At 51.5% G+C, this 27,744-nt stretch overlaps 1 protein-coding gene across 14 annotated transcripts in view; it reads right to left on the reverse strand.

The window, feature by feature from the left end:
- Nucleotides 1-4,930: 4,930 nt before the first annotated feature.
- The window catches only part of NLGN3 (neuroligin 3), a 64,953-nt gene continuing 42,139 nt past the window's right edge, over nucleotides 4,931-27,744 (reverse strand). For 5 of the 14 annotated variants that reach the window (XM_028715638.2, XM_028715639.2, XM_028715637.2 and 2 more), the window contains 5 exons: nucleotides 27,389-27,451; nucleotides 23,326-23,475; nucleotides 20,459-20,644; nucleotides 9,312-10,101; nucleotides 4,931-7,945 (listed from right to left, as the gene is read on the reverse strand). In XM_028715638.2, coding sequence (XP_028571471.1) covers nucleotides 7,099-7,945; nucleotides 9,312-10,101; nucleotides 20,459-20,644; nucleotides 23,326-23,475; nucleotides 27,389-27,451 — 2,036 coding nt within the window. In that variant the 3' untranslated portion in view covers nucleotides 4,931-7,098. Of the gene's footprint in view, nucleotides 7,990-9,311; nucleotides 10,102-20,458; nucleotides 20,645-23,325; nucleotides 23,476-27,388; nucleotides 27,452-27,744 lie in introns of all 14 variants that reach the window. The other 9 variants (XM_028715643.2, XM_028715644.2, XM_028715640.2 and 6 more) reach the window with 5 other exon arrangements.

A 27,744-nucleotide genomic window follows, 5' to 3' on the forward strand; every position in this document is an offset into this window, starting at 1 on the left:
TACACAGAAATGTTTAAATGATTCTTTGATTGTCCTTGAATCTTCCTGCTACACTCGCTATCCTCTGCTACCACACCAGGGTGGCATGCCGCAACCTTGAAGAACCACTGCTTTGGGGTCTGAATGGGGTTGGAGGAACTTGGGTCTTCCTGAGCCAGCAGCACCTCTGCACATGCATGAATATTTGGCAGAATAATGCTTGCTTTTGTAAAAGAAAGAAAGAAAGAAAGAAAGAAAAAGATTCTGGAGTGCAGGAAGCTGCCTTATGTAGACTCAGAACATGAGTCTATCTAGAGTGGTGTTACTTACACTGGTTGGCAGCAGCTTACTAGAGTTTCAGACGGGACACTGGAGATGCTGGGGGTTGCACCAGGAACCTTCTGCATGCAAAGCAGAGGTTCAGTTGCAAAACTACAGTCTGGCTTCCCATTGGGAACAGAAGAGCAGAAGCAAAGAACTTCTCTGAAGTTTCTCCATAGGTAGCATCCCCACAAAAGGAGTTCGGGAAACGTGCTTATATTTCCTCCACACACTTCTAAGCAACCTTTCAAGACTACGCAGGCTTCTCAAGGCAGCTTGCATTAAATAAGGACAACTTCACAATACGCAGAGAGCTCTGCGAGTGTTGTAAAAATCTAGCTCCAAAATGCTTTGCTCTTTCACAGTTTGTTAATATTAGACTGTTTAGCACATTTCTGGTTGAAGAAGCTGGGCTATTTTCATTGGCTGCCAGATGGGTGAAACCTGGAAGGGCTGTTATTATTAGGTACAAATTGAGTACACACCAGGGACTGGAACGCCTTGTGAGGAAAATAGACGAACATACACAAACCTCCAAGAGATGTACAGTTAGAGGATACAGAATATCAAGCCAGGGGAGGGGGAAGCATCTCAATATTGTTCACTCCTCCTGCCCTCCAAAGCGACTGAACAATTCTCAGAGCTGGTGATTGTAGGGTCTAAAGAGAAGCGCCAGAGCTCAATGGCAGAGCAGCTGCTTTGCATGCAGAAGGTCCCCAATAGCTGGAGTAGGAACTGGCAATGACCCAGATCCACCCAGTTGCCTGGCTCTTCTTCCCCTTCCCTCTCTTCTGCACTGGAGGACTCCAGAGCTTCGGTGAAAGCTTAGCCAGTCCTGGAGACAACACAGAGAGCTCCATAAACTGAACTTGTTTCAGAGCTCAGAAGGCCAGCAGCTTCCATTTGAGCTTGTTGTGAATTCCTGCTGGAGGTCCATTGCTTGGTGACAAAGCGTCCTCTTTGCCTGGAGAAGGTCCAGGGTTCAATCCTTACCATCTCATGGTGGGTCTGGGAGAAACCCTTGCCTGAAACCTGAGAGCTGCTGCCAGTGAGGGTGGACCAGTGGCCTGGCTCAGAATAAGGCTGTTTCCTGCATTCTCGCAATCTTCCTAGCGGATTCTCAAGGATGCTGCTCCAGGACCAGCCTTCAACCTCAACCTTCAGGCCTCGGTTTGGGTTTTTGGGGCAGGATTTGATGATGAGTCCCCGGATGGAGTGTTGGAAGCTTCCGGAGGTCTGGACCCTTCAGGAGCAATGCTGACGCTTTGTCCTTTTTGTCTTGTTTGCTACCTTTCTGCTTCTGGACTTGACCTGCTTTGGCTGCAAGGCCCCCCCACCCCACCCGCCCAGTCCGTTTGGGCCAAAGCCGTATGCAGGGACCTCTACCATACAAAGACTAAATTAGGCAGTGCACTTCTTTCTAAGTCCCTGTGCTGCTCTCCCCTCCTCTGCCGAGGCTGCTGCCTCGTGGCTGTGCTGAGAACGTCAGCAATAAGCACCTGGATAGAACCACAAGGGTCCTCGCTGAGCTGTTATTTGGGGGGACAGGTGGCTACTGAGAACAGGGCTTCCTTCAGTCAATTGCATCGCCTCTCAATTGGATTTCAAAGAAAGCTCCCCCCACCCCTTCTGTCCATGCCTGGTGTACCCTACACAATGTAGGCCTCCCTGTTAGGACGCTTTGATCTGTGCATGTTGGAGTGAGGGGTCTGGTGCCCGTGGGTCACCTTGGCAGGTGTAGAGTCCGGCTCCGTGAAGCTGGGAGCTTGTTATTGCTCACTTGTTGTTTGTGGTGGTCTGGCAAGGGCCAACATTGATGCTGAAATCCAGCATCGCCTGAGCTCTGCGAGTGCGGCTTTCTCCCAATTGAAGTGCAGGGTGTTTGAGGACCAGGACATTCGCAGGGAAACCAAAATGCTTGTTTACAAGCTATTGTACTAACAACCTTACTGTATGCTTGTGAAACATGGACCACTTATCAACGCCATCTCCAACTCCTCCAAAGATTCCATCAACGGTGTCTCCAAAAAATGTTACACATCGTTTGGGAAAACAGGTGAACTAATATCAGTGTACTGGAAGAAGCAAAGATCACCAGTGTTGAAGCAATGATTCTTCAACATCAACTTCGTTGGACTAGTCATGCTGTGCAGATGCCTGATGATTATTTTCCAAAGCAACTACTCTATTCCGAACTTAAAAATGGAAAGCGTAATGCTGGTGGTCAACAAAAGAGGTTTAAAGACTGTATCAAGGCAAATCTAAAAAAAAGTAGTATAAACACCGACAACTGGGAAACACTGGCCTGTGAGTGCTTCAGTTGGAGAACAGCCTTGACCAAAGGTGTCATGGGCTTTGGAGACACTTGAACTCAGGACACAAGGGAGAAACTTGCTAAGAGGAAGACACGCCTGGCAAATTCACACTGTGATCAACTCCTGCCCGGGAACCAATGTCCCCACTGTGGAAGGACGTGTGGGTCCAGAATTGGCCTCCACAGTCACTTATGGTCTCATTGTTAAAACCGTGTTTATGGAAGACAAACTTACTTGGCTACAAGTGATCGCCAAAGAAGAAGAAAGAAGAAGGTGGTAACTGGGAGCAGGGCTTCCTTCAATGCACATTCAGTTGATCTCTTCAAATTGGTGCAAGGGGATGTGTGGGGCAGGGGTGCCTACTTGAATAAAATATTAGGGTGGGGCAGGTAAGGCCTGCTCCACATAAGCAATCACAAGATGCAGCACATGCATACCATATGAATGGCAGTGCCCCTCAACCTGGGAGGGGCAGTCTGCTCAAATATTTTATTGCAGGGACCAAAAGGACCTTGGCCCCTAGGACATGGCTGCTATGGTGTTGGTTAAGACTTGCAGCTCAGCAGTAGAGCTTTTGCAGGTTCGATTCTTAATGGCATCTCCAGGTAGGGCTGGAGAGACTCCCATTTCATTTTTTTTTTAAAAATCTTATTAATTTTTCACAAAAATATCTTTACATATTTTGACATAAACTGTAAATTGCTTTATCTGTTGACTTATCGCCCTCCCCTTCCATGGTTTCCATATTTACCCTTAAATGCTGCATATTCCGCCTTTACTATTCAATATATCCAATTTAACCTATTTGAATTAGAGAGATTCCTGTCTCAAACCCTGAAGGGCTGCTGCCAGTCAGTGCAGGAAACACTGAACTAGAGGGGCCTATGGGCTTGGAATGAAGGCAGCTTCCTGTCCCAGGAAGTGCCCTTGTAGCAGTGGGTAGTTGGCAGAGCCTGGGCTGCCCCCAAAGCTGCCTGCCTGCAATCCTTTCCCTATCCTGGCCCCCTTGCTCTTGAGAATCAGGGGCCACTCCTTCGGCCCTCTGGGGCTCCCCCTTCCCCGATGCACATAGGCAAGTGCCAGTCCATGCATGTGCAGAGTGTGCGCCCGGCTCCCTGCCTCTTCCCCCACCCCACGCCATTCGCCCGGTGCAACGGACCATGTGCTCACTGGGAGAGGACTCAGCCCTCAATTCCTGGTTGCCATGGAAACGCCATTAGAAATTGCATTAAAAAGAAATGAAACCGGGAGCTCCTTGGCTGGGCACGAAAGGAGATCAGGGAAAGAGCATCTGTGCGTGCATGTGCTGAGGGACCCGGGAGCCCCTTTCGCTTGGGCTGATGCAAGAACAGAGGGGGGGGAGGGATGCAATGCTTCTGCCTCCTGCTCCTAGACAGGCCCAACTGCACATGCCCAGGTACATGCAGAATCACCACGTTTGGTGTAGATGGATCTCTTGCAAGAAAACACAACAGCAGTGGGGCAGTGCTGCTTTACTAAAGTGCAGTAGCTGTGGGGCAGGCAGAAACGCAACAGATGAAGCTTTGCCCTAGGCTTGAAGGGGTAAAAAATGGGTGGAAGGAGCAATAATGTGGGGTTGCCCCTGGAGTACGTGGAAATGTTTGGGTCAGGGCCTTGAAAACTGAAATGTCTCTTTCTCCCATCCATGCAACCAAGTGGAGCGTCTCTCACTTCTCTCTGTGCTTCAAGGCAAGGAGCAATCTCTGGTCATTTTTGTGCTTGATGGGATATTGGGTCTCTGTGTGTGTGTGTGTGATGGGGTGGTTGCTAGGCAACCACAGGGCGCAAGGTATGCTCATTATTCATGTACTTTTATATATTTAAAAAAACTTTTAGAAAGGTGATTCCTATTTCTGGGCTTTGTGGTCACCCTCTTGCTGGGCGGTGGTGGTGCTCCTCGATTAGGCTGTTTTTAGAGCATATTGCTCAGTGGCACAGCATCTGTGTGCAGGAAGTCCCAGGGGTTCAATTCCCAATGAAAGCTCCAAGCACAGATGCCCTCCAGGTGGAACCCTGAACAGCCTCTGCAAGGCAGGGCAGGCGATGCTCGCTAGGTGGGCCAATTCAGCCTCAGGTGGCTTTCTCTGTTAAGTCAAAATGGTCTTCTGACCCACTGGCAAGGATGCGGGGCAATTCTGGGGAGCAGGAGTTGTTCTCTGGGGGCCCAGATGGACCCTGCTGCACTGCTCCCCCACCCTCTTACCACAACAAAGAGCACGGGGAGCCATAGTCCTCCCCCCCTGCTGTGCCAACCCCCATGCCCGCCCCAAGAAGCAGACAGGACAGCAGACAGCTAAAAATACCCCTTCCACTTTATTTGGATTTCTTTTCCTCTGCGCAGGTGATTGACAGGGCCGCGTAAATACATTCTCAGCCAGAACCGCTCGCCTGCACCCCACCTTCCGCTGCTGGCTCTGAAAGATACCCTCTGAAGCGGGACAGGGGGGCAGGTCAGGTCTAGAGCCCTCTTAAATGCCCTCTGCACCCTGCCCCCTGAAGTTGAGTTTGCAGCTTCCAAAGGGGGGGGGAGGGCAAACAAGCGGCACCAAACCATCCCGGCTCAGTCCCCATGTGGGTGACCCCTGCAGCCTCCCCAGCCTCGGTGTCCATCTGACCCTTGGGCGGTGCTCCTGCCTATCCCTTAATCCTGCGCAGCCCCCGCCCCACCCCATTGCCACAAGCTGGGCCCAGCTCCTGCTGCCCAACGGCAGGGCTGTGCCGCCTCCACCACAGGACCCCCATTCCCCTCCCCAGACCTCCAAGACCCCACCCCACCAAACGTCCAAGCCCTGGTCCAACCATATTTGGGCTGTCTGCACCCCAGTCCCCCGGATCGGCCGGCGGCTGAGTTTCTGCCAGCTCTGCCAGAAGCAACCCCCACCCACCAAACGCAGCCCTCTGGGCCTTCCCTCATGACCTTGAGCACCTGGGCTTTGCAGTGGGCGAGGAAAGCCAATTGTGCGTCAACGCAGCACCCCTGCCATCTCCCTGGGCACACTGCATTTACACTGCGCTGCCCTGCAGCTGTATTCCCTCCCCCCTGCCCAACCCTCCCAGTTGCTCCTCTCTGTGCCCAGCCTGCCCTTGGCCTCCTCCTTCTCCTGCCCCACCTAATGCCACTGAGGTTCATTGGCCTGATCCAACCCAAGAAGGCAAGGCGCTGGGGAGGCCAGGATAGGTGTGTCCGGCTGGCATGGAGCAGGGAGCGGTTGAGGGGGATGGGAGGGTGGGCTTGGCCAAGCTCCAAAAGGGGTTTGAAAACTACGGGAGGTTTGGCACAGTGGGTGGGGAGGGGAATGGGGCAGGCTGGCCAATGCAATTGGGGGGGGGGGAGCAGCAGCATGGAGGAGAGGCAGGAGACGGAAGGAACTAGGTCATCCCCTGGGTGCCTCCAGGCCACAGGTTGGTTGGTTGTCACATACAGGAATGAATGGCTGCGGAAGGGCATATCAAAAGTACAAAAGGACCTGGTGGCCTGCTGGGGGCCACTGCTGCCCCAAGGGAAGTCTGGCTGGTTTCTCGGTTTGGCACAGGTCAATGCTGGCAGGGCCACGGGGGTGGGCAGAGGGGGGCTGCAGCACAGATGGGGTTGGCGGGTGCATGTCTGTGTTTCCCAGTGTATGGGGAGGGGTCTCTCTCTCTCTTTCTGTGTGTTTGTGTGTTTGTGGTGTGTATGTGTGTATGTGTCTAATTGGCTTTTTTATATCAAGAACACTTAAGTTTAAAATCTTTACAAAGGACAAAACACGGCGTCTTCCGTTAGTGTTTTAAAGAACTAAAGATCTGCTTAAAAAACGTCTCTTGGAAAGAAACAGACGGACAGGAAAAAAGTTTTCTCCACGACACGAAGGAGAGGCGTGAGGGTTGCGGGGGACGGGGCGGGGGGGAAAGGAGAGCCACCTGGACAGCATCTGTTTGGGCCCAGCACCAAGCGCAGGCTACATATCCAGGACACAGCACTGGGGCTTTGGGCACCGGACTGCACCTGCCCAGGGCTCCCTGGCATGTGGTCCCAAGCCGCTGCCTCGGCATGGCAACTCAGCCCACGAGAGTTCTTTTCCCATGGCACTGACTGGTAAATCTCTAGTGGTAAGGAGGGAGTGGCAGGCAGGAGCCACCCCAAGGCCCACAGCTGGGGTTCCCCAGGCAGTGCCCTGTGGCTCTGGGGAGGTGCTGAGAGGGGTCTCCAGCAGGCTCAGAGGGCTCCCCGATCCCCTCCTGCACAGTGTCTGGACTCGGGAGCAGGGAGCGAGGCGGCTCTGGTCGCAGTTTTTGGCCCCCTTCTGCTCGGCCAAGACCCTTGCTGGGCCTCCAGGAGAGTCAAAGCACTTGATACAAACGAAATCCCCAAAGGGCGAGTAGTCCAGGGACGCTCGCCACACCTTGCCGCCACTCCCCCCTCCCCCCGGCAGTGCCAGGTCCGGCGAGGGCGCACGGGGAGTGCACGGGTGCTTGGGGCAGGCTATACCCGGGTGGTGGAGTGTGAGTGCGGGAGCCCAGTACTGCTGAAGCTGGCGGCGAAGGTGTTGTAGGGGTGCAGGGTCTGCAGCCCCACCAGGGAGTTGGGGATCATCGTGATGGTGTTGGGCGTCATGAGCGGGATGTCGTCCGGCGAGCGGCGAAGGGTGAGCGTGTAGTCGGGCAAGGCGGCAAGGCGCAGGGCGTCATGGGGGGCCTCACAGTCGCCGTGGTGCGCCTGGTTCGCCTGCAGCGATGGCATCTCCTCCTCTGGGGTGTGACCGATGTCGTTGGCGGCGCTGGCGGCCCGCTGCGGGCTGGGCTGACGGTGCGTGTCCTGCCGGCGCTTGTCCTTGCGGTAGTAGAGGGCGGCGAAGGCCAGGACGTTGAGGAAGAGCAGCGAGGCACCCACGGCGATGGTGACGCTCAGCTCGGTGGAGTAGTCCCGGGGGTTCTCCACCAGCAGGGTCCCCGCCCCGTCCTGCTCCGGGTTCCACTTCTCCTGTGAGCCCTCGCTGGTGTAGGCGGTGGAGATGGCTGGGCGCTTGGTGCTCCAGGCCTTGCCGTTGGGCCGGCGGGTGATGTGGGAGTTCTGGGTAGTGTCGGGCGGTGGCACCTTGGTGGTGGTGGAGGTGTAGTGGAACATGTCATGCAGGTTGTACAGGTGCGGCACCAGGTGCTTCCAGAAGGCAACCTTGGTGGCGCGGTAGTGATCTCGCACGCGCGGCTTGAGGCCAATGTGCAGGTAGAGCTGGTCGCGGGGGTTGTACTTGGACCACGCCACCTCCTCAAAGCGGTTGGCCTTGGTGTGGATGAACTTGGTGTCCTGAGGCACCGGCTTGTTGGGGTCCCTGGAAGGGTGAGAGAAAGAGGGAACACAAAGTCAGCAACGTGACTTTGGACATTATTATTATTATTATTATTATTATTAGATTAAATTTATCTACCGCCCTTCATAAATGGATCCCAGGGTGGTTCACAGAATAAAATACAAGCTAAAGCACAAGTAAATAATTAAACCAAAACAATAACACACACATCCTCTCACAGATACATTTTAAAAGACTGTCAGATTTTTATTTATTTATCACATTTATATGCCACTTTTTTCCTCCTCGGGACTTCAAGGCAGCGTACGTGGTGCTCCTTCTCCTGCGCACCTCATCCTCACAACAACCCTGTGAGGTGGGTTAAGGTAAAAGATGCCCAAGGTTGTACCCAGTGAGCTTCACGGCTGAGTGGAGATTCGAACCCTGCCCTCCCAGATCCTAGTCCAACACTCTTAACCACTACGCCAGCTGGGCCCTCGAGGGAGAAAGAACCACTATGCCAGCTTCAGAGGCCTTAGAAAGACAAGTGGCCTATCCGGAGTAGTTAACACCAAGGCAGAAGCAACAAGCTATTAAAACATAGGCAGTTGATTTAAATGGCAGGCCCTGAAATTCTGGTTCTGTAAATCTGAGCTCAGTCTAGGGCAGGGATGGGGAAACTTTTTCAGGCAAGCTTCTGAGGAAAACATGCCACTCATGGGTGGGCCAGAGGTGAAGTGGGTGGAGCAACATGTGTAATTCTAACCTCTGCCCAGTAGGCTGTGCATTCACTTCCCCACCCCCCATCTAAACAAGCTTGAGATGTTACCGGAGTTCAAGGACACGTTCCAGCCAATCAGAAGCACTAGGGATGAGAGGGAGGGCCATAGTGGGGTGTGGCCTGGAGACAGTCCCAAGGGCCAGATGGAGAGCCCTGAAGAGCCACATCTGGGACCAAGATTCCCCACCCCTGCTCTGGCAGATGGAGACGAGGCTTTTCTTGAGGAACCACCTTTTGCTTAGCCTGATGGTTGATCCTTTTTATTCTGTACTGCCCACTCCAATGGGAAGTGGCCCTCTTTGACTTGAAACCCTTTTAACTGAAGGAGGTAGGGATCAGACCTAGGACCCTCATGCCTACACAGCCTAATGAGCTGTAGCCTTTGTCTCAACCTCCTGCCCCATCACCAAAATCAACCAACCTGTTTAATGCACAACTTTGCACAGGGAGGCAGCATGGCAGGAGGTGTCTACAGCTTGCAAGTAACACAGCCCCTGCAACCATTACATATCCCTGTCCTGCACCCCCCTCACATCTTTTTTTGATTGAGGTTCGTCCACTAGGGAGATGACTGGTACCCCTCACCCACTTGGCCCCTGGGGTGGGAAGGGGGTGGTGGAAACCTACCCGGTCTTGGCAAAGTTTGTCCAGTAGGTCATGACCACAGCACTCAGCATGACATCGTTCTTGGAGAAGTTGCAGGGGAAGAGGTCAGTGGGCCCGATCATGGGGATCCCGAAGACGTAAGGCACCTCGTCCCCGTGAGCGGCGTCAGACCAGGGCGGTTTCATGAGGCTCTGACAGTGGTGGTAGAAGGCGTAAAAGTATGTGGGGGAGCCATAGCGGGCATGCAGGTCAGCGGTCACCACTGAGGGCTCCACCCACTGGTGGTCGGTGAACAGGGCCACCAGCGTCTTGCGGCGCGTCTCGGGGTTGTCCCGGTCAGCCCAGTCCGTGTACATGAACTTGATGGTCTCACGGAGCGTGTCCTTGCCCTCAGGGTAGCCGTACAGGTTGTCCACAAAGTTGGAGACGGAGTAGTCAAAGTCGCTGCCCGAGACACCGTCCTCCGGGTCCACCACACCCTCCACGAACTTGAGCCCCTCGCCTTGGTTGACGCCCAGCATGATGTCGTAGTTGAGGAACTCGCCCTGTTCCATCAGGATCTCAGGGTCGTCAGGGATGACGTCCCCATCAATGACGGGCCCGAAGGCCACGTGGTAGCGTGCCGGCTGGATGTCCTGCTCCACCAGCTCCTTGGCGCTCTTCTGCCGCAGGCAGTCCACCATGTCCACCGTGTCCAGCACGTTGCAGCCAACCTTGTCAGCCAGCAGGCTGGTGTACTTCACTGGCTGGTAGTTGACAGCCCAACTGGAGAGGGCAGAGCCGCTCTGGATGATGGCCCTCTGGAAGAGGCCTGCAGGTGGGAGACACAGAGGTGAGCAGAAAAGGCTTGAGCATCAACACCAACCTTCTCTCTCTCTCTCCTGCCTAGGCTGAGGAACCCCTTAGGATGCCACCTTGCGACAAGTGCTGAAACAGCAGAATTGACTGCTGAATTAAGAGGATGTCATGACAAGAGTGTTTACGGTGGAACAGAGACCCCTGACGGATCACCTACCAAAATATCAGCAATCTATGAAGTTGTGGGCGGGATTTGGCATATGAGCAGCAGATGAATGAAAGATCGAATGGTAGCGGGGTTTAGATAATGAAAATGCATGCGTTACGAAACAGCTTATAAAAAGGAGTATAAACCAAACGTCAGGAAAGGAAGGGTGGTGGGAAGCCAAGAAGGAACTTGCATGTTTTTTAAAAAATGTATATGGTGACAAATGCTTTGAAATATTGCTGGAGACTTAATAAAAATGATATATGCACACATACAAACACACAAACAATATGCCACCCTGTTTTCCTGCCCACAAACAATGTGGCAGCCATCAGCCTCTGTGAGAAGCTAGCTCTAAAGGGAGAGAACAGTTGATGCTGCCCTGCGGACCTTTGGCCTCTCCTGAACTATTTCTGGGAAACACAAGAAGCCACAAGACACACCCAACAGCCCCTCTTTCTGTTGCTGGGCTCCAGAAATGGGAAGAAAGGGTGCCACTCTTCTTAGATGCTGGCCTGGCTGCAGAGTGTGGGGCACCCTGGGGCATTAGCTTAAGCCTCCCCCCCTCCAGTGTTCACTAACCCATCGGCAGCAGCCTCTGGCGGGATGCTCAGGCAGGGCCAAGTGTGGCTCCGTCCTGCCCCGCCCGCCACAATAAGCAGGAAGGGGAGGAGGGGGTGTTGGCAGCGGCCTCCCTCCTGCAGGCAGGGCTCTTGGAGGCTGCAGGCTGGCGGCTTGGGGGTTAAAGCCCCACACCACTTAACCCTGTGCATCCCACCGGGAGCAGCCCTCGCTTCCTGCCCAGCTGGGCCCCACTCCGTGCCAATGCCCAGTGGCACAAAGAAGCCTTTTTGCTGGAGGGAACACAAGCGGCAGGGGCGGTGGGGTGGGGGGTGGGGGCGGCGGCGACGCAGAGCCTAGGAAGCAGGCCCACAAAGGGCCTGGGGCTGGCAGAGGAATGGTGGGCTGGGTGCCAAGGCCCCTTCCATGCAGCTTGTCCTCTGAATACAAAAAGGCCCCAGGAAACGGCAGCCTCCGCAGCTGAGACAGGGGGAAGGGGCCAGAGGGCAGCGTTCCCTCTGCGGCGGCAGAAGCGCTCAGCGCTTGGCCTGGGCTCCCCAAAAGAGCAATGCCACACAGGGAACCGAGGCCAGGCCTCGTCTCTCTGGATGGAGAAGCCCCCTGGCTCCCGACCTGGGGAGGGGGGTAGATGTCTATTTATAACCACACTCTCTCTTGCTGCAAAATATCCTCTCAACCAGCTGCATACCTCGTCAGCGTTAATTGCCTCTCGCCTACATTTTCTGTCGGTATTTTAACAACCGTTGCAAGGGCGCTGCGTCATCGCAAGGCTTATACCAAAGCCTTCCAGGACATCCACCGAGTGGAGGAGGTCTTGAATCAGCCACTCAAGCGCAGCTGGGCATGCTTGGAAGGCACCCTGGCTCCCGCAAGGCTAGGGCAGCTAAAGAGGCCGAGCTACGAGCTGGGGGAAATCCCTGGTTTGAATCTTGCCCCAGCCATGAGAACATAATGAGGGCCTGGCTGCTAGATTGGGCCAAAGTCCAGCACCCTGACTTCACAGCGGCCAGCTGGGGGCCTCTATTGGAAGCCCATACACCAGGCCTGAGCACAACAGACAGCACTCTCCCCACCTGCAATTCCCAGGTATTCAGAGGCACAGTGCCTCTGACCAAGGGCAAAGAACACAGCCAGATCCTCAGGGATTTGTCTAGTCCTCTCTCAAAGCTGTCCAATTGAGTGGCCATCGCTGCATTGCAAGAGAGCAAAACTACATGCTGAACTATATGCAGTGAAGAGTTTTTCCTTTTGTCTCTTCTGAATATTCCAACATTCAGCTTCATGAGCGGCCTCAAGTTCTAGGGTCACTGAGAGGGAGGAAAAGACTTCTCATCCTCTCCCCCCCCCCTTTCACACCAGGTGTACACACTTCTGCCATGTCCCCTCTCACTCGTTTTTCTTCTTCTAAACTTATTCACACACCCTCTGTCTTTTTTCTTCAGTAAGCCTCTAGCCACTGTTACACAGTGATAACGATGCTCCTCTACCTTACAGAGGTGTTGTAAGGCAGAGTTTTCCAGACTGTGTGTTGTGACACGTTAGCATGTCAGCTGCAGTGTGCAGGTGTGTTGCACGAATGCTCCCTGCACTGCTGCCGGGGCTGGAAAGGGGTTTGTTTAACTTCCAGTTTGCTAGTGAAACTGAATTACTGAATGATGATGCATGTCTAAAAAGTGTGTCACTAGCATGAAAAGTTTAGAAAGATCTGTTGTAAGGATTACAAAGGGGCCCTTCTCTCAGTCCCACCACCCTTACAGGCATGCTTGGGGGGCACACACACGGGACAGGGCCTCCTTGGTGGTGGCTGCTCCCTGACGACTTCAGAACTCCCTCCTGAGAGACACTCTCCCTCACTGTGGTCCTTCTGCAAGCAGGTGAAGACTTCCTCGTTCCAAGAGGCTTTTGAGAACTGACTGCTTTAAAGAAAAGGGCTGGTGCCATGCTGTTTTTATAGTAATTGCTGGAACACACACACACAAACACACACACACACACACACACACACTTTAAACTCTATCAATGTTTAATTGTTTTTAAATTATTATTTTTTCTGTGTTTTAGCAGTTCTTATTTTTATCAGTAAACTGCCAGGGAAAAAGGCAGGGAACCCACAGGGACCTCCCTGCAGCATCACAACTGGGTCAGTGGGCATATAAAACCAGCCCAAAACTAGCTTCCTCCCACAGCCCTCATCTGCGGATGCTGCCATCTGGGCTGTGAGTCCTGGAAGACCTGCTGCCTGCCTTGCAGGCCTTTTCTCACCTGGACTGGGAGGCCGGGGCCCGGACTGACTCCAACTGCAAAAGTTGAGGCTCCTGAAAAGACACTTGGGCTGGGGCATTGTTTAGGGAGTGTTTTTTTTGGGGAGGGAGGTGTTATTGCTATTATTTGTATCTTTATTTTAGATCTTGATGAACATGTGAAAATTGTTCAGTTTGATTATGCATTTTTTAAACGTTTTATTTATTGCTTTTGTTATGTCACAGCTATGTATTTTCTTTCATGTTGCAAGCCGCCTTGAACATGGTTTGAACTGTGGAAAAATATACAAATAAACTACATATGCATGCATGTATGCCATGAGAAGAGGACCGTGGGTCCATTCCTTCTGCTGATCATATCAGCAAAGTCATAGCTACTGTTTGAGGGCTTATTTTTTTAACAAAAGCAGCAAGTTGAAACTTTGGAAGCCCATTAACAACAGGAGCAAACACACAGGCACTTTCCTATCAATGGGGGGCATCCTAGGTGGGCACGTATTCTGACCTATGAACAGATATTCCAGTGCCTTTTCGGGAGGAGGGTGGAATAGGGGGCAGCAGCACTGGGGGAGGGCAGTTGTTTTTAAAAACCCTCCCCTCCCACCCCACAGGCCCAATATAAAAATCCACTCTTCCTCCCCTACCAGGAGCTATTATGGAAAACACAATATAAGTATCTGCATTCCCCCCCAAGAGAACTGCAGGTTTGGCGAAGTCCTTCTCACAGGGCTCTATCCTCAGTTGACACATCTCTCTTCCTCAGATACAAACACACAGGCTATCTCTCTCCCCGTATATGTGTGCACACACACGTGTGTGTGTGTGTGTGTGTGTGTGTGTGTGTCTGTTTTTAACCAAAGAAAAAGTCACTGGGAGCTCTCATCGCGTCACTGTCTAGTTCTGGCCCCCTGGCACTTAACACGTCTCCCTTTCTCTGTGCTCCCAAACCAACGCCGTTTGTTCACTGTGACTCATCTTGGGCCTTCGCCTTGTTGGATGCAGTCCTGACAGCTTTGTGCTTTCCTTCTCCTTAGTCACATGTACTGCCTCCCGTTTCCTGTAAGTTCTGCTTTTATAAAATCTCCAGGCTGCTAGGAAATCTCCTTGTGCAGCCACATCGATCTGCTGGGGAATCGTTCCAGGTTGTCCTTTGCATCGGCACGCCACGAGGGTGTGCCTCTCCCATACTGCCCTTCTGAAGAACTACCAGGCTCCAGCTCCCTCCTTTCCCCTCTTCTGTGCCCAGGACCAGATTTGCCGGTGTGCTGAAGCTCGTGCTATTGAACTTCACATCCTTCACTTGCCAAGCATCGCCCCCAACACACACCCTGCCACCACGGCAGGGAAATACAGAACAATGTGATTTTTATTGACATGTGAAATGTAGGTGATCACATTTCAACCTCTCCTGTATACACATTGGCTGGAACTGGAGGGAGCATTTTGCCTCCTGAGTTCAGGTTTGGAAGGTGCTGACAGCCCACTAATTAAAGAGAGGAACCCATAGCCTGCAACCAAGTAGCCACTAATACTGAGCTCCCAGGACAGAGATGAGGGAACTGGGAGCCCTCCACATGTTCCTGGACAACATCATGTTTCCTGACCATGGAAATTGGTGTTGAGTGACATTTGGAGGGTCCCAGGTTCCACACACCTACCCTTGAGACACACCAGAAGTTAATGTGCCGTGATTTAAAAACAAACAAACAAACAAACAACCTCCTTGCCAATTGGTTGGATGAGCAGGCGCGACCATGAAACCATATCTCAAATGCTTTCTTTGAATATTTACTGCATTTCTATCATTATCATTGCATGTATGTACCACCCTTCGTCCAAAGATCACAGAGCATTTACAACATAAAAACACAAAATTCATAAATAATATTTTTTAAAAAACACACAGAAAAAAAATCATGTTTAAAAGGCCATAGATTGCCTAACAGCCAAAGGTCTGGCTGAAGAGAAATGATTCCACTATGTTCAGCTGTGGATCGTGGTTGTGACACCTGTGATGAAGCCAGTGAGCAATACGAACAGATGAAGCAAAAGCAAACAAACAAACCCCACAAGCAAAATGGAAAGTTTGCACAAGTGGGACACTGACTGTCTCCAGCAAAGGAGCTGCCTCCTGGCAGCCAATTTGCCCCCTTTCTCAGGAATGGCAAAGGTTTGTTGTCAATTCTGCTGAAGAACAGATGCATCAAAAGGTCCTTGAGAAAAGGGCCAAGCGTGTAGAGGGTGTTGAGAATAGTTTTGTGGGGCTCATTAAACTGCATCGACATCTTCTCCCCCCATTCTCTTGGCTGACCCTGAAAGGATCACTTCAAGGATCCCAGGGCAAGGAAGTGTTCACTATGCAGTAGTTTGGTCACCTCTGTGCGCTCACTAAATTAAAGGTGGGGAAGCTCAGGGCCCTGGGAATTAGGCAGCCCTCCAGGTCCCCAGGACTCTCCCCAGGACACATTCCTCACTGCCCCCTGCTTTGCACCTTCCTCCTTGGATGCTTTTGCCTGGCTGGAATGTGTCTGGACTCTTGCTTGCCTGCATGGAGGACAGAGAGGGACGGGCATGCATGCACATGCAAGCTACCCAACCACACAAAGGTAAACCTGACATTCATTGCTCTGTGCACTTTTGCCTCCAGCCCCGCTCACCACCAGCATGTGGCCCCTGGAAAGCAGCACAGAAAGGGATGTGGTCCTCCGACTGAGCATTATTCCCCATCCCCGTAGCATAACAAAAGCAGCCATGTGCTAAAACTGTCCCTTGTGTCTGCCCACCTTGTCCTCACCACTAAGCTGCATGTCGGCCCTTTTTTTTGCTTCTGATATATACTTCTCCAGCATGGTTTCATTGGGTTCCAGTGCCCACAGGGGCATCCTTTGCCTTCCCAGCTCGACAGATAACAGATATTGCCTTTCAGTGAGGTAATATCCAAAAGGAAACATTCTCCCCAGTACATGCACTGGTAGGGGAAGGCACCCCACACCTGCTGCCATGCCATTAGAAAATGGTCTGCTAGCTCCCTCCTGCCTGCTCCTGGTCCCCTCCCCTGGCTGGCTCAAAGAGGCCTGTTTATTCCCCGAGTCTGGCATATTCCTGCCAGCCTCCTTTGCTAGCACAGGATGATACCGCCTCTAGCTTGAGTGACAAGTTTTGCAGAAGCTGCACGACAGCAGCAGGGGGAGTGGCAGAGACCCTTCCTGCGCCTGCTGGTTTATGAGCCTCGGTAAAGAGCGAAGAGGTTCCACCACAGACGTACAAGAGCCTGTTTGGAATCAGTTCCCTGCAGGCAGAAAGGATGAGAGGTGTATTGCTGGCTCCTGACAGAACCATCTACGGGCCAGAGAGAGATTGGCGGCAGCCTCTCTCCAACTTCTTTGGGGCTGCTTAAGGAAGATCTGTGGGGAAGTAAGACACCAGACTGCGCATGCTAAGCACATGGCACTGTAGTTTGCAAAGGGTGCTGGAACCTGTAGTAAGCTATATTGGTAAGGTACAGTGCCCAGGATTCTTTGGGTGAAGCCATGCCCTTAAAATGTGTGATGGGGTTGTTGACCGAAAGGAGGGCCAAGTTCAGGAAGCGTGCGCCATCCATTCCTGAAGAGGCTTTCAGCTGGCCTGAGGGGGACTCATATCGCTCTGTGCTTTATACCATGTATTTGTTTCCGTACTTTAAAGCTGAAAACTGCCTTGACGGAAAGGAGGCATATAAATGAATGAATGCTCTAGGCCTCTGCTCTGCAGGCTGGAATTTGACCAGAGTTTAATACTTTAGAGCAACAGCGGGAAAGAGAGAGAACACAATCCTGGATGGGTTCAGCATGTACAACATGAGCAATGGGCTCCCACCATTTATCAGCACAGTGCAGACACGCCCTCCCCTGTAATCAGCGACATTCTGGGTGACCTTTTATTATTATTATTATTATTATTATTATTATTATTATTATTATTATTATTATTATTAATAATACAACCACCCTTTATCCAAAGATCCCAGGGTGGTGTACAACATTAAAAACATAATTTACACAGAATAATAATAATGACCAAAGGTCTGGGTAAAGAGGAAAGTTTTCACCTGGCACCTAAAGTCCTGCAATGATGGCGCCAGGTGAGCCTCTCTAGAGAGAGCATTCCACAGATGAGGAGCCACTGCAGAAAAGGCCCACTATTGTGTTGTCACCCTCGGAACCTCTTAGGGAGGGGAGGACACAAAGAAGAGCCTCAGATGACGAGTACAGGGTCTGGAACGATTCGCGAGGCGAGAGTTAATACGAACATGGATCATGAAAGACTCATTAATGTTTCTCCTTATTTACATAACTGCTGCTAAAACATAATTATAAGGACATATGAAACTGCCTTATATCTAGGTCACCTGCATTGGCTCGGTCCTGTCATCTCTGACAGAGGTCAACTTGGACAAAGGTGTTTCCTAGCCCTGTTGCCCAAGAACATTTTAACTGGGGTATACTGATTCTGAGATTTTAGGCACACAAATGATATGCTTTCCACTAAGCTATGAACCTTTTCTAAGTCAGCCTCTTCCATAGTGCAAGCTCACAGAGAGAAATGACTGACAGCCTCCATCCTGCTCTATCTCTTTTAGCAGCAGCCAGTTTGGGTTTTCATTATGGAAAATAGCACAAGGCACAAGCACAGTCCATTCCACACATGCATCCAGAGACTCATGCACACATAGGTCACATTCCAGAAGACCAACAACAACCCTGCAAATTCAAATTCCTAGCAGAATTTCTGATTCTGCATTGCAGCTGTTTCCTAGCCCCAAACAAGTCAATGGAAAGATGAAATTAACTACACCAGAGTCAAGCAGCTTCTGGTCTAGTTAACTGCAGCCCAATTAAAATAGCTCTTAAATTGTGAGACAGTGCTGAGAAGGAAAGTGGCATGGCATTACTTTCTTCAATCTGTAAAAACAGATCATATGATTGCTTGGTCAGTTAATACATGGACCCAATACCCTTCTAAAAAAGTTATGCAAAGCACTGATGTATCTGCTATGTGATGTCTTTGGTGATGCACACGCACTGCCCAATAGGGTCTGCTGACAACTGTTCACACTCAAACAACAGCAGTACCAATAGCACCACCAGGGCTTGTACTGGTGCCTGTGATGCTGTTGGCACCCATCTGTCTTAAGACAGAATGGTCTTGATGACCCAGCCTTGAATCAGCTCTGCCGGTTTGCACGGTCAGTTTACTAACCTAATTCTGCCCAACCTTTGCTTCAATTGTAAGATACTCTCACTGCAACCTGCCAGCCAGGATTTAGAGTAAGTGAGAGCGTGAAGCCTTTGACCTAATTAAAACTCTTGAGTATTGCATTAGTCAGCCCTACAGGTTTTGTAAAATACAAATAAAAATAAAATATTAAGCAGGTATTTTGTTCACAGCTTCCTTAGTTATGCATGGCAAGCTTCCAGACCTGTTTTACAAGGTCACTTGGAATGGATGGATGGGCTGCTCTGGTTCTTTGCCGAAGCTGAGCAGAAACATCTCACAACAGACCTGACCTGCTGCAGCTGTTCTTTTTAGACTTGAAAAATGCCTCTACAGCACTTTTAACCCCTATCGGCCTTGGCTATTTCATGGGCTATCAAGCTGTTTCCCATCACTGCTGCTGATTTCCCCTTTAGGCCCATTATACAGCCAACATTTCTTTTAGTGTGGCTCCCTCTGAGGCTCAGGAGTTTTGCATGCCTCTGTTCAACTCCTCATGCTTGGTATGAATCTGACCCTAGGAAGGTCCTCAGACCATCTTCAGTCCACCCAGCTCCTTTTTTCTTCTTCTCACACAAACAGTTCCCTCTGCCACATTTGAACTCTACCGCCAAACCATTCCACACCAGCAAGAGCTGTGTGTTTTCATTTCTTTGCAAGTGTGCAAAGCACAGCACAGGGCACCAAACTCAGCACCCGGAGAATCATCCTCATTACAGAGGTTTTCTAAGAGAAATATCAAATGTAGAATGCTAACCCTCTTTCCAAACCATTCCAAACAGGAGTTTTTAACTTGGTTAAAATATATTACAAACGTGCAGAAGAACTTAAGAAGAACCAGGTGCCTGCAGGAAACCCGCCAGCAGGACCCTGATATTTCTAGCAACTGGTATTCGGAAGCATTGCTGCCTCTGACAGTGGAGGCAGAGCAGAGCCATCATGGCTAGTGGCCACTGATGGTCTTATCTTCCACGACTTTGTCTAATCATCTTTGAAAGCCATCCAAGTTGGTAGCCATCCCTGCTTCCTTTGGGATCAAGTCCTGCAGTTTAACTATGCACTGCACAAAGAAATACTTTGTCTGTCCTCTGCCTCTCACATATATATGTGGATTTGCACTGTTGTACCTATGCAACCTTTCAGATAGATTGCTTGTTAATTTCATTTACCCGTTTCCTGTAAAGCAGAGGAGCAGCTTAGGCACTTCCTGATCCCTCAGTGCCGACACTTCCAGAAGCCTTTGTTACCATGAGCCACTCCTTCTTTCCTGAATCTACTTTGCATTTTACTTAGATCTCCAAGATCTGGACCAAGGCACAAGAGCCACACACTTAAGGGCTTGGTGCCTCTCAGCACTTGCTGGGTTAAAAACGGGGTTTGGTTCTGAACACCAGGACTGAGCAAAGGCCACTGTATTAACAACAACAACAACAATAATAACAATAACAACAATTTATTATTATTATTATTATTATTATTATTATTATTATTATTATTATTATTATTATTTCTACCCCGCCCATCTGGCTGGGTTTCCCCCGCCACTCTGGGCGGCTTTCAACAGAACATTACAAATTTCCACGCAATTTCCCCCCCCCCCCTATTTACCCCAAGGTCTCTTTGACAGTCTCATTTTGAGTGGAGGGCACTAATTTGTGACTGATATTGTTAGAACAATTAGGAGTCAGAAATCCTTGCAAATCGCCCAAACCTCTACAAGTAGAGCCTGATGTGCCGACGCCTATGGTATATCTTTGCAGTCAAGATTATGTGAGCGTTAATTCAGAATTACTTTAAGAAGAGCAAAGAGGCATACACATACCGGTTAAAAACCCTGGAACCTGCCATTCCAAGAGGAGGTAATGCATCAATGGGAGGTGCACAAAGAATCCTGGGAGCTGCAGCTTACCCCTCACAGAGCTACGGTTCCCAGCACCTCCGACAAACTACAATTCCCAGGATTCCTTGGGTTTGGGTGGAAGTCAAGTGCCTTAAATCCTTCCAAACCCTTCTCCACCTACTTGGCAAACGCAGAACTGGGTGCTGGAATGGCGCCGGTCTCTTACCCTCGGAGTGGTGCGACAGCGTGAGCAGGCTGACGCAGGAGGCACCAATGCCCGAACCGAAGACAGTGATGCGCAAGGGGTCGCCGCCAAAGAAGGCGATGTTTTCGCTGATCCAACGCAGAGCCTGGATCTGGTCCAGCAACCCATAGTTGCCCTTGGCAGCCTGGTCCCCGGTGCTCAGGAATCCTGCAGGCAAGATGACAGCAGTAAAATGGGCAGCACTGGCCCCAAGGCAATTCTCGCCTGCCCTCGCCCCTCATGCTACGCACTGCAAAGGGCAAAGGCCACTGCCATGGGTCCCAGTTTCTCAGCTGCGACTGACCCCTTCCCTCCATCCCCTCTCAATATTGCGGAGATCCCTCACACCGTGCATTTGAAGCGCACCTCCTCACACTGGCCCAAAGAATCATTTACCCCCACAGAACTGCCATTCTCAGCATGCGTAACAAACTGTAGAGTTACTGGGATTCCTTTGGGTGGTGGAGGAGTTAATGTGCTTTAAATGTACGGTGCATACACAGCCAAGAAGAACAAATGGGCGCAGTCTGCTCTGCATGCGGCTGTGGCTCTTTTGGTATCTGCCTGTGGCATATGGCCATTTTGGAGGGCTTGCCTCAGGAACGAGCCACCGTATTTTGGGAGAAGTGATGGTTCGTGTTTGTGTGGGTGCTGGGTCAAAGCAAGTCAGCCTCTGTGAGAGGGGGCAGCTAGCAGCAGGGAAACAAGACCCTTGTCTGGGGTCAAGACTTGTCCTCTATTCCCTCACAGCTGACCCAGGCCCCCTCTGCCATCTTGGGCCTGCTGAGGGAATCTGAGGCCTCCAGGCCTTAACTAGGTCAGAGCCTTTCCGTACTTTGGCGCACTGAACAAAGCAGCTAGCCTGTTGGGGGAATTTTATAGAATATATATATATATATATATATATATATATATATAAAATATACATACACACCCACACCCCGATGAATCATAATGAGCTAGGTGGGGTTTGTTCTTCTCCCCTGATTTTATGGTGGATATTTCCTTTGGTTTCTGGCCCAGGCCTTTCCTCCCCATGTAGTTATGAATGCTGTGTGATACTTGTTTTTATTTATTTATTGTATGTGATATATATCTTAAGAGCAAATGTCTCTAACAAACATTAATTTGCTAGGGATGCAAAATGCACAAGTTGACCCTAGTGCTCCTGCTTAAAAGGGCTGGCAACTTACTAAAATCTTCTTTTAAAGTAGCAAATGTATCTTATTTCCAGACAGTGCCCCAGATTACCACACAGGCACCCACAAAATCAGAGATGCAGTTGCCATGAACAGTGGCCACGGTCCCTCTGTCTTCCGGTGCAGAAGAAACAGGTCCTCGGGTAGGGACTTGTTAGGGAGGGTGGCTTGTTTGCTTTTTTGTAGGGCAGACTGAGCTCCAGGGTACAGTGAGCAAGACTCCCTTCGGGAAAAGGGAAGGCCCATATTCAGAATGCAATGGAACGTGGAAGCCGCCTCAGGTCCCCCAAAAGGTCTAGCAATGTTGCCCCTTTAGCGATCAGCCATTGCCAGTCCATTTCCAGAGGAGGCTTGGCTGCACCCCAGCGATGGGGACACAGAATACTCCCTCTGGTGCAGCTCATTAGCGGCGCTTGCCAGGCCCCGCAGGAGGGAGGAGGTGAGTAAACACGTTTATTCAATATTTAACCGCAGATCAATATTTGCTCTGTGCTGTGTCAGGATGTGTAAATGAGAAAGAATTCCCAAGCAAGGGACCTAACGCCCTTCTGCACAGCCGGCGGCCACTGCCACAGCTTCTAGCTTGGAGAGAAATGGAGGGTCTGTGCTGGAGACACGTTGCCCATGGAGAAATGCCCCCACGCCAGCTAGACAGCAGGTATGGGGCAGGGGACCTTCCTCCACCACACCTTCTCAACATGCCTTTGGCACGTAGGTGGAGCAGTTGGGCAGGGGTGGAAGAAGGCAAGAGGGTCCCCTGCCAAGGAAACATCATTGGGGCAATGTCTGCGCCCCTCAAACATTTGGAATAAACACCTGGTCAGACATGCCCTTCCCACCCTTCACAGATATGTACACTGCCAGGAGGTGATGGTGTATTTATTAGTATCGAGGTTGCAAAATGCTCTGGCTGCTAGAAAATTAAGGGCAAGACATTAGAAACAAACCAACCTAGAAGGGCGGGTGGGATGTTCTTTTGCTCCATCATGCACTAATTTATATGATGTCCCTTTTGTTCTGGAGAGGAAGTCTTATTTTAATTCCCCCCTTCTTTTCCTTATGCATATCATCTGATGGAATGTTCCTGGTGCAATGTGTTAAAATTGACCATATTTCTGTGGGTATCGGACTGCGATAGAGCTAAGGCTCTAAGCGATAAAAGGTTCAGTTCAATTCACCAGGCCAGGTCCTGGGGTGGTGGGGGTCAGCATGAAGCATAGCATTTGGGGGGAAGGGGTGGCTACTGAGAAGAAGGCGGGTTTGAACAGTCTTGCTTGTATCCAGGCACCAGCTCCATGCAGAGCAGAACAGGACACTCCCTTCCTCATCCTTGCAAAGTTTGCTCCCAACATGGAAAGGAGCCTACAAGGATGTGATGGAGATAGGCAAGGACAACTTGCTGAATGGCTGCGGTTGTGGCCATCCACTAATGTGGCTATCACGTGTCAAGAGAAGCCACAAGGAAACCAGCATGCCTTTGGCCCAGCAGGGAAGTTGGGTCACCCAGATTCTGACCCACTCTGGTCTTGAAGGCACAGGTCGAAGCATCTCTGCCCATCTAGATGCTCATGGCCTACTGCAGCACCTCTTTCCCCCCTGCCCCCCACAGCACCTCTGCCCCCCTGTGAAGCGGGCCCATTGGATCCATACCCAGCACTCCCACACGGTAGTTGAGGGTGATGACGATGACATTGCCGTAGCTGGCCAGCACGCTGCCGTCAATCATGTTGCCTGTGCCTTCCATGTATGAGCCGCCATGGATGTACACCATCACCGGCTTGGCCCCACTGTCTCGGATGTCTGCAAGGGGGAGAAGCTAGAGACAGGAGTCCGACAGAACCACCTCCTCACCTCCAGCCTCATTGAGCCAATGGGGGGGGCAGCTCCTGGCACAGGGGTGTGGGGAAAGAGGCCCAGCCCACCCACCTGCATCCAGAGAGACCCCGGGCTGATGCTCAGACCAATGACTTTTCCAGCAAGGCAGCCAGCATGAGGAAACCCTGAGGACTTGGCAGGACGCACAGCTCGGTTGAGTCTCAAAATGCTGCACTTCCAAAGCCAGACCCAGGATGGAATAGGGCCAGGGGTGGCTGGCGCAGGACCAGCGTTCCACCTTGTGAATAAACCATTGTGGTTTGCGTTGCCTCCCCTGGGAGGGGGCATGGGGAGCCAGGAAGGGAAATGGGCAGCCCGCTCCCTCCCCCCAGATTTGTGTGATAAGAGGGTGATTTGAAAGGTGGGATGATTGGGGCCAATAAGGTCTCAGGGCCAGAGGGAGAGGACAGAAAGCAAACACAGCCTCTTCGCTCTGCCAGGGAACCAGCCCTTTCCACAGATGCTGCCAGAAAGGGCTTGCATCAGAGTGATCCCACCTTGCTCAGCCTCCATTTTCCTCTCTCTCTCTCTCTCTCTCTCTCTCTCTCTCGGTGTGGGTGTTGCTCCTTAAAGACAACACATCCATCACAAGCAAGCTTTGTACTGGGAAGAGGCTTCGGAACGCCTCCTCCCTAAGAGCCCACCCATTCTGCTCTCATGGCCCCATTGCATCCACAACAGCTGTGCCTGACCCAGCTTCACGGAGCTGGACTCTACACCTGCCAAGGTGACCCACGGGCACCAGACCCCTCACTCCAACATGCACAGATCAAAGCATCCTAACAGGGAGGCCTACATTGTGCAGGGTACACCAGGCATGGACAGAAGGGGTGGGGGGAGCTTTCTTTGAAATCCAATTGAGAGGCGATGCAATTGACTGAAGGAAGCCCTGTTCTCAGTAGCCACCTGTCCCCCCAAATAACAGCTCAGCGAGGACCCTTGTGGTTCTATCCAGGTGCTTATTGCTGACGTTCTCAGCACAGCCACAAGGCAGCAGCCTCGGCAGAGGAGGGGAGAGCAGCACAGGGACTTAGAAAGAAGTGCACTGCCTAATTTAGTCTTTGTATGGTAGAGGTCCCTGCATACGACTTTGGCCCAAACGGACTGGGCGGGTGGGGTGGGGGGGCCTTGCAGCCAAAGCAGGTCAAGTCCAGAAGCAGAAAGGTAGCAAACAAGACAAAAAGGACAAAGCGTCAGCATTGCTCCTGAAGGGTCCAGACCTCCGGAAGCTTCCAACACTCCATCCGGGGACTCATCATCAAATCCTGCCCCAAAAACCCAAACCGAGGCCTGAAGGTTGAGGTTGAGGGCTGGTCCTGGAGCAGCATCCTTGAGAATCCGCTAGGAAGATTGCGAGAATGCAGGAAACAGCCTTATTCTGAGCCAGGCCACTGGTCCACCCTGACTGGCAGCAGCTCTCAGGTTTCAGGCAAGGGTTTCTCCCAGACCCACCATGAGATGGTAAGGATTGAACCCTGGACCTTCTCCAGGCAAAGAGGACGCTGTGCCACCAAGCAATGGACCTCCAGCAGGAATTCACAACAAGCTCAAATGGAAGCTGCTGGCCTTCTGAGCTCTGAAACAAGTTCAGTTTATGGAGTCCTCCATTGCAGCAGAGAGGAAAGGGGAAGAAAGAAGAGCGTTGGCTCCTGGAATGGCTCTCCAAGTCCAGTCCCTGTTTGTTTTTCACAGAAGCTGCCCACCATCATGGATGGCGAAGTTGCTCCATGGGGTTGGTGAAATGACTTATCACAGTGGTGTTTCATGAAGAACTCAGAATTTTGACCCCCTGCTGGGAAAAAAGGCAAGTCTGATAATCAGCTTCCAACATGGTTACAGCTGGGTGGAGGTCGAGTTCATCAGTCTGAAGTGAAGCTACAGGTCCTTGTCAACAGTGGGCATGATCTCAATGCCCACCAGCCCACCCACTTGCCTCCAATATATCATTGCAACACCTCCGAAACCTTCCATGATGCAGAATGCTGTTCATGCCTGGTTTCCATTCTGCTGGTGTCTGGAGGTTACAGACACAGTCTTATGGTGGCTTCGCAGCCTCCAGCTGATGCCTCAGTGCCCTGATAAGGGTGGTGGAAACAGTTGGGAAGTTACCACCTAGAAGGAAACACATAATGCTCCCCAAAGCATCATGAACCCATACGGGGGGAAAGCCGGGAGAGGCATCTAGAAAATGGTTGAACGTCTCTTGACATTTTCAGCGTGCCCAAAGAGTGAACCAATACAATGGGGCTTACAGTGTGTCCCCAGTGTGGTAGCTGTTTTGTAAAATTTGGTGCCCATCAAGGAAGCCAAGCTTATCCCTTGATTGATTATGGATCAGGAGTGGTGAGTGGTAGGCATGAGTTACCATGTGCTCTTTCAAAGGACTACACCACAAGGTATGCAATGGTATCCAACTTGAGCCTTCCAGATGCTGTGGACTTAAATTCCCACCAGTCCCAACCAGCAGAGCCAATGACCAGGCATAACACCTGGAGGGCACCACCCTGGCTACAGTCTCCCAGACTGGCAACCATTCTGTGGTTATTGCACGGCATCTGGGGAAATGTCAGATGGCTACTTGCGACTGTTGGTTCCAGGTTTAGTAGCTTCAGCTGTTGAAAGGTGGCTGCACACACACGCAATTAATTCATGAGTGAGTTCTTCATTGCAATGAATCTGCCAGTGCCCCAAAGAGGTGCACATCTTGCAATTCAGGAGGGGGGCCTGGGATGGCCTGCTGCAGTCTCTGGCTTCTCCATCATCCACTGCAGCTACCTGCCCTAAATATAGCCACTGCCTAAGGACAGCTTCATCCTCCACACCTGGGTGTTGGTGTGAGCATTCCATCTGCTGCAGAGTGATTTGACCTGGACCTTGGGCACATGAAGGTCTGTCCCCATCCCCCCCCCCGATTCTGCATCTCCTGATCGCTTTGTCTGCCCTCTTGGCAACGGGATGGTGCGTCCTCAGGATGCCTGCCTGGGTGCAAAAAAGAACAAGTCTCTTTTCAGCAATTTTTTTTGCAACAGTCAGGTGACAATGTCCTCCTGCCCCTGGCAGATGCACAGCCCCTTCTGACCAACATGAGAGAGGCTGTTTGCGCCAGAGGGGCTCAATCCTGTTCCCCACCCCTCCAGGTATAGTTGCTTTGGGAAAAGATGCTGGCAGGCACAGCTGAGTGGAAGGCTACTCTCCCTCCTGGGGGTGGGGGGCAGGTGTCAAGTGTGAGAGAGAGAAACAGAGAGAAAGAGCAGTGAGAGACATGCATTGCTGGTTGCAGGGTGCACAGAGGTTCTTCAGACCTGAGCCTTCTCCTGCGACCACAATACATGCTCCCTGCAACAAGCCAGCAGGCAGCAGGCCTTTGGGAGACCAGACCTGCTGAGCAGGAAATCCAAAGGGGACACCTTTTTGTCCAAACAGGAGATTGGCGACAGCTGGTATGTAACATTTATCCCAGCTCACCATGCTACCCACATCGCCAAGTGAGACAAGGTGGGGTTGGGGATGGGGGCAGTGAGCAGGCTCCCATAAGCAACCACACGCCCAGAGCTGGGTGCCCCTTCCGTCTCCCTCCTTCACTGCCCCCTGCCTGCCCACCCTGCCCACCTCCCTGGAAGAGGAGGCCGAGGCTCAGAGAGCATCACCACCATGCCCCTCCCATGCAGCTGCTCAGCACAAGGAGACAGAAAGACACACACACAAAAAGAAAAAACCAGCGGGGACTTCCTGGGATGGCAGCAAATGAGGAGCGCGCATGAAAAGGAAAGCGTGAGAGAGAAAGAGAGAAAGAGAGCAGGTTCATGCAGCCACAGCCACCTGGCGCGCACACAAATACCTTCGTCTTCATCCCCGTCATTATCCGCTAAGTCCTCGCCCTGTTTCTTAGCGCTGGAGCCGCCTGGGGGGGACCAAACATGAAGGAGACAGAACAAAAAAAAGGGGGGGAGAAAATGAAGAGGAGGGTGGGGGGAAGGGAAGAAAAACAAAAAAGGAAGAAAAAGAGAAACAAAAGAAAAAGAAACAAAAAGAGAATTCAAAAATAGCATGATTGCAGAGAAGGTGGCACGTTACCTGGGTAGCGCTTGGGCTCCACACTAAAAAGCATTTTTTGCCCCCCACTCTCTCTGACCTCCAAAAGCAGCACTGGGGGGGGGGGAGAGGCAGGGGCTGTCTGGAGCAGTTTCCCTTCCA

This window comes from Podarcis muralis, chromosome Z (assembly GCF_964188315.1).
Source record: "Podarcis muralis chromosome Z, rPodMur119.hap1.1, whole genome shotgun sequence".
Lineage (NCBI taxonomy): Eukaryota > Metazoa > Chordata > Lepidosauria > Squamata > Lacertidae > Podarcis > Podarcis muralis.